This window comes from Centruroides sculpturatus, unplaced genomic scaffold (genome assembly GCF_000671375.1).
Source record: "Centruroides sculpturatus isolate CEXI.00-Female unplaced genomic scaffold, Cexi_2.0 scaffold383, whole genome shotgun sequence".
NCBI classification, from domain to species: Eukaryota; Metazoa; Arthropoda; class Arachnida; order Scorpiones; family Buthidae; genus Centruroides; species Centruroides sculpturatus.
Window position 1 is genome coordinate 133,743 of NW_019384849.1, and position 12,886 is coordinate 146,628.

A 12,886-nucleotide genomic window follows, 5' to 3' on the forward strand; every position below is an offset into this window, starting at 1 on the left:
TGAAAAAATCCATTATTAGTGTAGTATATTATTATATCCCATGTAATTAGTATATCAGTATATCGCTATTAACCTACTTTGCATTGAATTTTCATCAATGTTAAGCCTAACAAAAATTTTTTAAAATAATAATCATCGCTATTGTATCGTTAAAAATTAGAAAGTTAAGCCTCGTTTAAATACTGGCTCCCTTTCATGGTCGATCCAGTGTTGCCAGCTAAAACACACAAAAATAATATTAAAGTAGCCAAGACATAGCCAAATATTGTAGTGCCACATCAATAGCGGACATTTGAAATTTGCCGACTAGGACAGTCGGTTAACCGAGGGGTCGGTTGATAGGGGGTCAGGATAATCAAGGCTCTACTGTAGTAGGTTTTAATATAAGTAGAAAACTTTCAACCTTCTTCAAGAAGTCACAAACTTTCAATTATAACATTTTGACTGAACAAAAATCATTTAAAAATAGGTTTATATGAGAAGCTGGGGGTTGAGGCACGAGACTTAACCCTTTTGTCGGCATTGGATTGGCGAGATCCGCTCACTGCATGGCTTTAAATAGGAGGGCTATTTTGTCGAGTGGGGAGGTTGCGGATAAGTTGATAGGGTGACCAGTTTGAACAATTGGAGTCAATGCCATTTTAACTAAACAATAAGTAACTTTAAGAAGAAAATAGAGCAATGTACAATAACTAGTTACAGTTACAATTATATGTATAGTGTACAGCACACGCATCTCTATACAATCTGATATCTATGGGATATATACTGCCTCTAAACTTAAACTGAGGAGCCCAATACACATGCTGTAGAAAGCGTCCCAACCGAATAAAAGGATGAAAAATTTGCCTAGTGTTTGAAAATTGTCACTACATTGTGTCTGTGTAAGAAAAGAAATATAAAACACGGTTTCATTAGTATAAAAATATAAATTTGATCTTCTCCCATTTTTACTCCATGGGAAACGGATGGGAAAACAAACTTGTCTTTTTGTTAAAAAATTATGGAAAAAACAGCTCCTAGATTCTCACATTTAAGTTTTTCTTATTTGATTTTTCAACCTTATGTTTAGTAACCAATTTTAAAGTTTTTATAACTACAGTGGTACCTTGATATAAGTCTGCTTTAGAATACGTCCAATTCGGAATATGTCCTGTTTGGACAAAACAAATTTTGTTCGGTATACAACATAATTCAATTATACGCACCATCTATGAACAAGTAGCACTATTGGTGTACTAGACCAGACTAGACATTCGCGATGCCATGGTTTATAACTTTGTTAAATTTCTTCTGATTTTAATTTGTAAGTAAAATTTTATTATTTTTATTAATCATGAATTGCAAAAAGGCAAATGAGAAGCAACAAAAAACTAAGAAAAATGATTAGAATCACAATGGATCTGAAAAAAGAGATTGTTGAGAAATATGAAGGTGGCATGAGTGTTCGAGATTTAACTGTTGCATACTGTATTCTGAGAACGACGATATCGACAATCGTGAAAAATAAAAACATTATTAAATCTGCTAATGTTGCGAAAGGAGTTAAATCAATTTCTAAACTGATCAAAGACATTAGATTGTGTTGAGAAATTGCTTTTGCTTTGGATAACTGAAAAACAGTGCGCTGGCTACATCGTATCAGAAGCAATTATTTGTGAGAAAGCTAAAAAGATATATGTTTATCTCATGAAAAATCAAGCAGGAACTAGCCAGGAAAGCAAGGTGTAAAAAGCCAGCCATTTTTTTTTTTACATGAGAACAGATTAATCATTTTTACATTACTTCTTATGGGAAAGGTTGGTTTGGTATACGTCCTGTTCAGTACAAGTCCAAACATCAGGAACAGATTAAGGTCGTATACCAAGGTTCCACTGTATATATGTCTAGGAATCTATGGTAAGTGTGATTCAACCCTTACAGTCAAATTAGTCTATGAGAATCCTAAATTCTTCTGTACTGGAGGTTAGTTCTTGCTGTCTTGCCACGTGTGTTGTTTGCGCTCCGCTTTTCAGTCGTCTCATCGGCGTTATTTTTTGTCAGCCTGTAGATTATTTTATACCATTCGATTCATCTCGTTGTGGGCTTTCGTACAATATGTGGAATTTTTGGATCGGATCAGCTGTTTAGGAGCTACGGACCTCGGATTTCCAGGTTTGCCGGCGGTTTTTTCCGGGCTATTTCCGACGGTAAGTGGGCTTTGTATACATCGTTCGATTCGGCTTGCAATTAGCTTTTATCCGCCGTCTATTTCGTTTATCTGTGGTCATCTGTTCTCGTTTTATTTTGTCCGGAAGTTTTCTGTTTTTGGGCCGGCGTGCGGGCTTTTCGGGCCTCCGGGGTCCTTTATAACCGGGCAATTCTTTCCTCTCGGCGGTATACACGCACGGTAAAAATTTCGTTAAGATAGGTTTTTTTTCGTTCTCATTTTATCATGGTTTTTTAAAATTCGGCCCAGATAAAGGACTTAGGGGTCATTGACCTCGTCACGTGGTCGGGTCACCTGGACCTAACTGACCCTAATTCGGCAGGCTTTTCGCCCGTTTTCTCGGGCGCTGGTTGTCATACCCGCCGGTGTTATATATCGATCGGGCCGCCCTTTTTCGCCCTTCTTTGGGCAGGGTTTGTTTCAGGGGGCGCTTCGATCAACTCCCTTTGTGGTTTATTTTCGTGGTTTCTGTTTTGCTCGGTGGAGCGTTCAGTATCCCAAGATGTGCGACCCTCTCAATACCAGCTTTGCGGAAGAGGAGCTCATTTCCTCTGCCAACAGCTGCTTGGAGGTCATTCTAAGTGCCATCCCTATGAAAAGTAATCTTACGATTAAAGTAGCTGATCGCACTCGGGCTCGTGAGGCGGCTGTGCAACTTCACGCTGTTGCCATCCAGGTCTTCGGGATGGTCCTCGCCCTCAGGGAGTCAGCCAAATCCCATTCCCCGCCCAGCCCTCCGGAACGCCAAGTCTCCTACTCGGAGGTCATTAAGCGGGACACCCGCCATCAGAGTGCTACCGCTAAGCTCATTGCGGCCAACTCGGCGAACAAGGGCAGTTCCATGGACCCCAATAAAAGCGATCATAGCTTAACTGTCTCGGCCATCCCCAACTCGGAGGGAAGGGGGCTTATTCTGGAAGAAATAATGGATCTATTACAAGCCAACATTAAACCTAAACTGTTGGGAGTGAAAATCCTACAAGTTCATCCCCTTCCAAGCGGGGCCCTTGACATCAAGACCACAGATGGCAACGATGCCGACAAACTGCAAGAGGCCATCCAGGACAATGAGGTGCTCAAACACAAATTAAAAGCATCCCAAAGGAGTAAGAGGATGCCTAAAATAATTGTATTTAATGTACCCCAGAATATCAAAGATCAATCCCTGATTGAAAATTTATACGAGCAGAACCCCAGCTTGAATTTATACACGACAAAGGAGGAGTGCCCTGCTCAAAAATCAGGGTTGACTGTAGCTTTAGCCCACGGGGTGAAACGGAAACTAAACATGTTATCATGACGGTTCCACCGAACACAAGGAACGCCATCATGGAGAGTGGCCGTATCTTTGTGGGGTGGTTGTCGCTTAGAGTCGATGACTATATACCGGTAATCCGGTGTTTCAACTGTTGTGGCTTCGGGCACACCTCCTACAGGTGTGAGGAGAGGCAACAGTGCAGCCACTGCGCCAAAAGGCATAAGTTTAAGGAATGCCCGAACCTGACTAAGGACTCAAAGTGCATAAACTGTCATCTACACAACAAAGAGGCACCGGATCAGAAAAAGATAAACATTGACCATAACGCTTTTGACAAGGGCTGCCCAAGACTGAAACGGCAAAAACTGCTACAGATAAATAAGACACAATATGCCTAAGATGGTTACTTCCTCTGTAAACGGCCCCCGTCTTGCTCTCATGTTCGATGACAACCATAAGTTTTACAAGGACCGGCTGAAAATTCTGCAAATTAACTTGCAGAAATGTAAAGCGGCGGCCTCGGAGACTGTCCAAACAGCGGCGGACCACGACGTCGACATTCTGGCGTTCCAGGAATTGTATACCCGCAACGGGAAGGTGGCTCTGCTTGGTAGGGGCATACCCTCACGAGCAGCAGTCATGAGGGTACTATTCTCACGGGCTTTATTATTTACAACAAGAATATCAACTGCCAGGTTATCGCCCAAGGTTGCACCCCTCTCATCACTACCATCAGTGTGGACCACAGCCACGTGTCTTCACATTATCAACGTCTACTGTCCACCTTCAGAGGACACTGCCCCCCTGCTTCAGGAGATCAAGGGGATTTACCAGGGGCTCCCCCCGGGCCCCAAGTTAGTGTGTGGGGACTTCAACGCAAAGTCGCCCATTTGGTATAGTCCCTCGGAGGACCCGAAAGGTCGGGAGGTCATGGGCCTCATGTCCGATTTGGTACTTGTTTCCCTTAACTCCAGTAGCCTGCCCACCTCCAACAGTCATGGGAAGAGCTGGGTGGATCTCTGCCTCGGCAATGACACTCTGGCCCGTCTGAACACAGACTGTTACACCATGGACTAGTGACCACGAGTGACCACGCCTACATCCTCACTACGGTTGAATACCATCAGTGTAGGAAGAACCTGATAATTGTTAACCAAACGGACTGGGGCAGCTTTGAGGAGCTGGTTAAACGTCAGTGGGACCCGAGTTGCCTGCGCAACTTGGACTCCACCTGGAAGATTGACCAAGCGGTTCTGCACCTACAAGAGACAATCAAATGGGCCTTCTTCCTTTCTACCAGAGTCAAGCCAAAGCGGCCCTCGGCCCCGTGGTGGAATCAACAGCTCTCTGATAAACGTAAAAGGGTCTGGAAAGCTAGAAAAAAAATACCTGCGGAGTACAGATCCCGTTTCTAGGCAAGCCCATAAGGAGAGCTATCTCACCCTCTTTAGGGAGTATAAGACGATGATAAATAGGGCCAGGACTACATCGTGGAAGAAGCTGTGTACAGAGGTCAGTAATAAGAGCCCTTGGGACATCCCGTTTTACGTGGTTTTCAAGAAACGGAAGACCCTAGGCATACCAGAGACCATCAGTACTCCCAACGGGTACACCACCAACCCGCAGGACACTTATAGGGCTATTTTCGACGAGCTGTTCCCGGATGACCCGGCAGAGGACAGTGAGGAGCAATACCACATCAGGGAATACGGGAAACACTATCAGAATAACATTATGGACCCCCTTCACCCCCCAGGAAATCAAGAAGGAATTCCAACAAATCAAGAAAAGGAAAGCCCCGGGAGGGGATGCCATCAACTGGAAGATGGCCCAGCATGCCTATCAGGCAATTCCTATGACCTTTCTGGTTCTCTTTAACTCCTGCTTCAACCAGGGGTACTTCCCCAGGGACTGGAAGGAGGCTGTCGTCAGGCTTATTCCAAAGAAGAAAGATAATACTCCAGCTAAAGTCTCTGACTTCCGTCCCATCTCCCTTCTCTCCATCATTGGCAAGGTCCTTGATTCTCTAATGGGAAATAGGATTCTTTCTCATCTGGAATCCCGCAACGGGCTCCATGAGGCCCAATTCAGGTTTAGGAAACACAAGTCGACCCACCACGCGGTGGGGAAGGTCCTCGACTACGTTCGGACGGCCAAACAGAGAGGGAAGCACACCCTTATAATGTCCATCGACTACAAAGGGGCCTTCAATCACGCCTGGTGGCCGGCTATTCTCTATAAGCTGGGCAAGGACAGCTGCCCACAGAACCTTTTCAATCTCGTTCAGAGCTACCTCTCTGATAGGTATGCATGGGCCACCAATCAGGGGCACACTCTTTACTGCACTCCCATCAACCGGGGCTGCCCGCAAGGCTCCAAATCGGGGCCGCTCCTCTGGACGATCCTCTATAACAGCCTCCTCAACCTCAACGTTAGTTCTCAGACGGAGGGGAGCCCGTATATCCAAGGATATGCGGACGACACTGTCGTGCTGCTTTCCCACCAAAATCAGGAGGTGCTTCAGGGGTACACCAACAAGTTCCTGGAAAGGGTTGAGAGCTGGAGCACAAGCAATAAACTGATTATTAACCATGAAAAAAGTAGGTGCATGGTTTTCCCGAAGGATAACATCCTAAAGAAAAAGCCTACCATCAGGATTGGGGGCAGCAGGATTAAGTGCGAGGAAAATCTTCAGTACTTAGGGCTCACCCCAAGCTTACCTGGACCAATCATATTCACCAGGTGTACAATAAAGCCATCAAGGTTAATAACTTCCTTCACAGCATCGCTCGAAACACCTGGGGGTTAAGCCCCAGGAACTATACCATTATTTATAAAGCAGTGGTCGAACCCATTCTCACGTATGGGGCTGAGGAATGGGGGTACACCACCCTCAAAGTACACCATAGGCGGAAACTTCTCTCTGCCCAAAGGGTTGCCCTGATTGCTATTACAAAGGCATATCGAACCACCTCCACCGATGCCTTACTGGCCATTGCAGGGCTCCTGCCAGTCCACCTTGTGGCCCTAGGAAAGTTTATCAAGAAGTCTCTCCTGCTAGGAAAGTTTATCAAGAAGTCTCTCCTGGAAAGTGGCGGGACCATGCCCACCCAGGTGCAGAACATCTTCACAAAATTGAAGTTACCTGACTCTATCGAACACATCATGGAGGAGATTATCACGAACAGGATTGACCGGAACAATAGTCCAAAGGACCCCCACCCTGCCTGCTCCATTGAGAGCAACTTTTATATTGAACCCGTCACCCCGAAACACGGGATTAACTTTTATACCGACGGCTCAAAGACCAACACTGAGGTGGGGGCTTCGGTGGTCCTGACGGACCCCCAAAGGGTGCTGCACTGGCAGGCGGCTTATAGCTTAAAGCCTCACTGCTCCATTGCGCAGGCGGAGTCATTTGCGATCCTCCGCGCCCTTCGGTTTATCAAGGATAATACGGACAAGTTCAAGAAGGAGGCTTTCAACATTATTAGTGACAGTCGGACTGTGCTACATCAACTTAGGAAAGAAAACAGAAAATTGCCCATCATGAAAGAAAGCCTGCAACTAATCAGTGACATTAACAGGTGCTCGGCCCTGAATTTCTTCTGGGTACGGGGGCACTCAGGGGTGCCGGAAAATGACCGGGCCGACCTGGTCGCCAGGAAGGCTAACTAGATTGCCAGCAGCCACAGTTATGCGGCAATTCCCGTCTCTCACATCTGGTCGGCCATCCACAAGGCCCTCATCAGACTATGGCAGAAGGAATGGGACACCAGCAAAACTGGGAGAGTGACCCATAGCTTCATCCCCATCATCGAGAACAGGATAAAGAACCGGCATTTTTCCATGGATCACTTCCTCACCCAGCTGCTGTTGGACCATGGGAACTTTGGCTCTTACCTGCGGAGGTTCCTGGGTAAGGGCGACGGGCTCTGTGGCTGTGGGATGGGGGAGGTGATGATCCCTTCCATCTTATCTTCGTCTGCCGCGACCTAGCAGCCCACAGGAAACCTCTCAGGGACATGGCCCTCAGCGAGGGTCTCAACTGGCCCTGCCATCTTCAAGACTTTATTGAGAATAAAAGACTCTTTGCGGACTTTAAGGACTTTGCGGGGAGCATCCCCCAGTTGCAGGGGTTGTGGACAACCCACCAATTTTCCAGCGGGTAAACATCTTCCACAGTAACCGACTCTCGGCGCTAGGCTCGTTCTCTACCAGTGCCAGCGGCCTTTTCGGCATATTCATCAACTATGTACAATCTGTAATCTTATGTATTTACGTCTTCTGTATTTCTATTTTATTTCAAATAATTGCGGCGCCAGGCGCTCATGACTCCCTTCACCAACTTTCCTATCTACTTTACACTTCCCCTTACCTTCTACTCTCTCCTCACCCTTTCCCTTTGTCCTTCCTCCCATGCAATACCGCCGAGTAGCACGGGCTTCACCCCCTTTCACTAATGATGTAACGATGTACTGGAGGTTACAACCACAAATTAAGTCTATTATATAATAATGAACTTAAAATCCATACTCCAGNCTAATTTCAGTTTATTATTCCATTCATTGTGCACTTTTACAAAAACTAATGTATACAGAATTAAAAGTAATGCGTTATTTTAATCATCAATTTGAATAGATAAAAACATTAATCCATTGGCTATTTTTATTTTATTGTTATATTTCTCAATTACTTGTATATCATTTCCATTCATGTGCATTAAAAATATGATTTTTTAGTACATTGTTTATTTCAATTTAACAGTTAATCAATATATTATTAACCAGCAAATGGTAACTATTTTGGTAACTAATCTGTATTTTTGTATTTAAGATGTAGTTTTTATTATGTACTTGAAAGTTCTTCCAAGATAAATTTGTTACGTTCATATTTTGATTCTCACCAGAAATTTTAGTACAACATTTTATAGAGAAATTTTAGATAAAAATATTCAGATGCCCAGTGGTATCTTTCATATAAAAGGAATCAAAGTGTGACATTTTAAAAAGTCAGAATCAAAGTAACACATTTTAACTTTGCCAGAATCAGACTATTTGTTTAGCAATGTGAGAATCTGAAATTGATTAATTTAAATGAAATTTAGGTTAAAAAAAACTGATTCATTTGTAACTGATTTTATAATTTTAACAGATTTTTGTTAACCATTTATTTTAAACAATTGTCAAATTTTACTTGTTTTTATGAAAATACACAAAAGAGAAAAAGGAAACTTCTTCTGTTTGTTCTTCCTTTCTGTTAGAAAGAGATATCACTTCCCTCAAAAGTGATATTGTGGCGTGGGACTTCAGGAGTCCCACTGCAAAAACCACTCAATTTCTGTCATGCATAGGAAGTGTGGAAAACATTTTAACTAATTTTATTGGAGGAGATTTTCTTTTAAAAGGGGAGGTCACCTCCAAATAACAGTGCTCCTCTCAGTAAATCTTGACCTTCCTTGAGGCAAGATCAGCTCCTCTATAACCTTGATCTCTTAGAAGACAAACGTTTTCATTCTAATATTCCCGTTCATTCACAAAAAAAATTTTGATTCTCTGTGCTTCAACCATACAGTCTTTGAAATCATTTGTATATCAGCTCCTTGTAGAAATTCCTTGCAGACATTCAACATAGAAAACTACATATAAAACAAAGGTAATATGAGGCGTGTCCAGAAAGTAAGTACCGTTTTGGAAAAACTCGCATAAAAAATCTTTTCTCAAAACAAAATTTATTTTTACATGAAAGAGCATGTTGGAAACTATTTTTCTACATAGTTACCACCATTGTTCAGACATTTGTCATATCGGGAAATCAACTTGTCTATACCCTCTTCAAAGAAAGATGCCACCAGTGAAGACAGCCACTGCTGAGCATCACTTGTTGTGTCGTCATTGCTGGCAAAGCACCTCCCACCAAAATCATGCTTCAAGTTCAAGAACAAATGGTATTCTGCAGGTGCAAGGTCGGGACTGTATGGTGGGAGATCGAACTGCTCCCAACCGAATTGTTGAATAAGGTTTTGAGTGACACCAGCAGTATGGGGACGTGCGTTGTCGTGAAGCAACACAATGCCTTTACTGAGACTTCCACACCTTTTGTTTTGAATTGCATGGCAAAGTTTTCGCAATGTTTAACAGTATCATTCTGCATTGATGGTTTCATCTCTGGGAAGGAACTCAACAAGCAGAATGCCCTGTCTGTCTCAGAACACAGTGCACATGATTTTTCGTGCTGACAACATTGTTTTGAATTTGTGTCTTGTGGGGGACCATGAGTGCCTCCACTCCATCGACTGTTGTTTTGATTCCGGAGTGACATGACAAACCCAAGTTTCATCACCGGTAACAATTTTGTTTAGGAAATCATTACTCTCGTCATTGTACTGGGTAAGAAATGTCAAAGCACTTCCAAGTCGCTTCATTTTCTGGACATCTGTAAGCATTTTGGGAACCCAACGGAAACACAATTTGCAATCATTTAAGCAATTTGTGACAATCTCATGCAAAACAGTTTTTGAAATAAGATTGCTTTGTGATGAGTTTTTGAAATTTATGGAAACTCATCACAAAGCAATCTTATTCTGAACCATCTGTTTTCAAGAATTTTCTCATCCACTTTTGAAACCAAACCATCATTGGCAACAGAAGACCAGCCACTCCGTGCTACGTCACGAACATTGGTGTGTCCAGCATTGAATTGGCGAACCCACTTTCTCACCATTCCATCACTCATTACATTTTCACCATAAATCTCTACAAGTTGACGATGAATTTCAACTGGTGGACGTGCTTTCTTTGCGTTCAAAAACTGTATTACAAATTAAAATTATGACACTTACATGTTGCGGCGTTATTGACAGCGATTTGTTAAATTTCAGATATGTTCAGCGAACATATCTGAAATTTAACAAATCGCTGTCAATAACGCCGCAACATGTAAGTGTCATAATTTTAATTTCTAAAGGCTGGCGTGAAGTGAACTATATTTTCAACTGTATTACAGAATGCACTTCACAGTCAGCGAGATCGACAATTGTCTTAAACATTTTAAACACTCACTAACATGTGGAAAAAACAACACAATCCAGTTATAATGGCATCACTGGACTGACAATCAACCAGAGATACGTGTGCACAGGCGCTGCAATACTACTGCTGCAGTGGCAGTAGAATGAAACGGTACTTACTTTCTGGACATGCCTCATATATATTTATGTAACTCTCTCTCTGAAGATAATATAGATCAGTTAGTAAGTTGATATTTGAATTCATTCCTTTTTAAGGACTGATTATAATTAGAAGTTTTGTTCCTTTGATATGTTAAAAATAATATAAAACAATGTGAAATTAGGCATAAGGAAATCAAAAGAGATCATGATTAATATATGTATATATATTAAGGAAATCAAAAGAGATAATGATTAATATATATACATATATTAAGTATATATATTAATCATTATCTCTTTTGATTTCCTTATGCCTAATTCCACATTGCACTCACATTTAAAAATAGATTCTCCTATGAATTCTGGAAACAGATTTATAATTTTGCTCGTGTCTTAGTTTGGGGTGTCAAGAATCCTAACTCAAAGATCTTACCAATCATTCAGATTAACCCCTTCTTGCCTACTTTTTTTTAAAAATCTTTAATTAAACATAAAAAATACTTAAAACTGAAAAAAAAAACAAAAGAAATGCATTAATTTTGAAGAAAAAGCTTCAAAGTTTAACTTCCTTTGTCTCGCCTTTCTGCAAAATTTGACACTGATGAGTCATTGTTTACACAGCTGGATGACCTTAAGAACATCTGGTGTCGGATTTTTCGGGGCATTCTCATAGACGTCTCGGGAGGACAAGGGTTTAAAGTAGGGTGAATACTAGCTGGCCGTATATTTTTAAATATTTTTAAAAAATTAAAATTTTTATTGCGATTTCCGACCCCCCAATTTAATTAAACTCATATATAATAAAAAAAATTAAACTATTGGAGATCATTTTTAATATCAGAAACTAGCTTTAAATAACTTTACCAAAGTAAAATCCGTGCACTACAACTTTAAAACGATTAATTAAATTTGATAAAAAAAATCCCATAAAAAACAATTAAGTGTTAATCATGGGTCATTAAAGGTTCATTAAAATCGTGATAAAATTTTTTCGCATGAAAAAAAATTTTTGTAAAAAATTTGGAGACAAAAACATTCCAAAAATTAAAAAAAAAAAAAATTTCCAGGAGGGCCTACAAAACCGGTTTTTCGTAATGCTATGGGACATGCTCGAGTCAGACTCGAGCGTGGTGCATGGTCATCACCTACACATGACAGGATTGACTGAAGCTCTGAATAGCTCACATCAACTCCATCATGCTAAATAAAACTTAAATAATGATATGCTTTAAGGTTTTGTATGATGATTTAAAAAATTAATGTGGACTGAGATAAGAGCCAGAGCATCAATAAAACAACTATCAAAATATGTTTATCACAAGAATATCATTGCAATAGAAATTATGATTATTATAGTCAAAATATCAGTGATGCCAAATAAATGAACAAAAAGCTATTTAATTATTTAAAATTGATTTAAAAACTTAAATATTCATATCTTTACCTTTCCTTCTGCATCAGGATCAGCAAAATCATGTCTATGCCAATTTCTTCTTTGTTTAACTATAAATAATAAAGAAAACTTTAGTTTAAATGCAAGAATTTGATTAATCAATAAATAGATAAAAATAATTTGCATTAAATATTCTTTAAAAATTTAAATTAAGCAATTTATAACCATAGCATATTTCTTTTTAATATTTTCTTCATATTTTGAAGATTTACTGTAAACCTTAAAATGTAAACTTTATTAACAGATATTTTATATAAATATTTATTTAAATATTTTAAATACCACGTTTGTTATGAGAGAGAAAAAAATTCATTTGAAAATAGAACGACTTTCAATGTTTATTTGAAATTCTCAGACACTATTAACTTAAGGTTAATTTAGTTATAAAAAATTAAATACAGTAGAGCCTCGATTATCTGACCTAATTGGGGACTGGGGTTGGTCGGATAATTGAAAGGGCGGATAACCGAAAAGTATGAAAAAATCTATTATTAATGTAGTATATTATTATATCCCATGTAATTAGTATATCAGTATATCGCTATTAACCTACTTTGCATTGAATTTTCATCAATGTTAAGCCTAACAAAAATTTTTTAAAATAATAATCATCGCTATTGTATCGTTAAAAATTAGAAAGTTAAGCCTCGTTTAAATACTGGCTCCCTTTCATGGTCGATCCAGTGTTGCCAGCTAAAACACACAAAAATAATATTAAAGTAGCCAAGACATAGCCAAATATTGTAGCGCCACATCAATAGCGGACATTTGAAATTTGCCGACTAGGACGGTCGG

At 40.4% G+C, this 12,886-nt stretch overlaps 1 protein-coding gene across 1 annotated transcript in view; it reads right to left on the bottom strand.

Moving 5' to 3' along the window:
* LOC111630442 (lysine-specific demethylase 7B-like) overlaps nt 1-12,886 on the bottom strand; it is a 65,171-nt gene that overhangs the window by 20,442 nt on the left and 31,843 nt on the right. Inside the window, exon 3 of the mRNA XM_023374547.1 lies at nt 12,083-12,141. Within this exon, the coding sequence (XP_023230315.1) occupies nt 12,083-12,141 (59 nt within the window). The remainder of the gene's footprint in view (nt 1-12,082; nt 12,142-12,886) is intronic.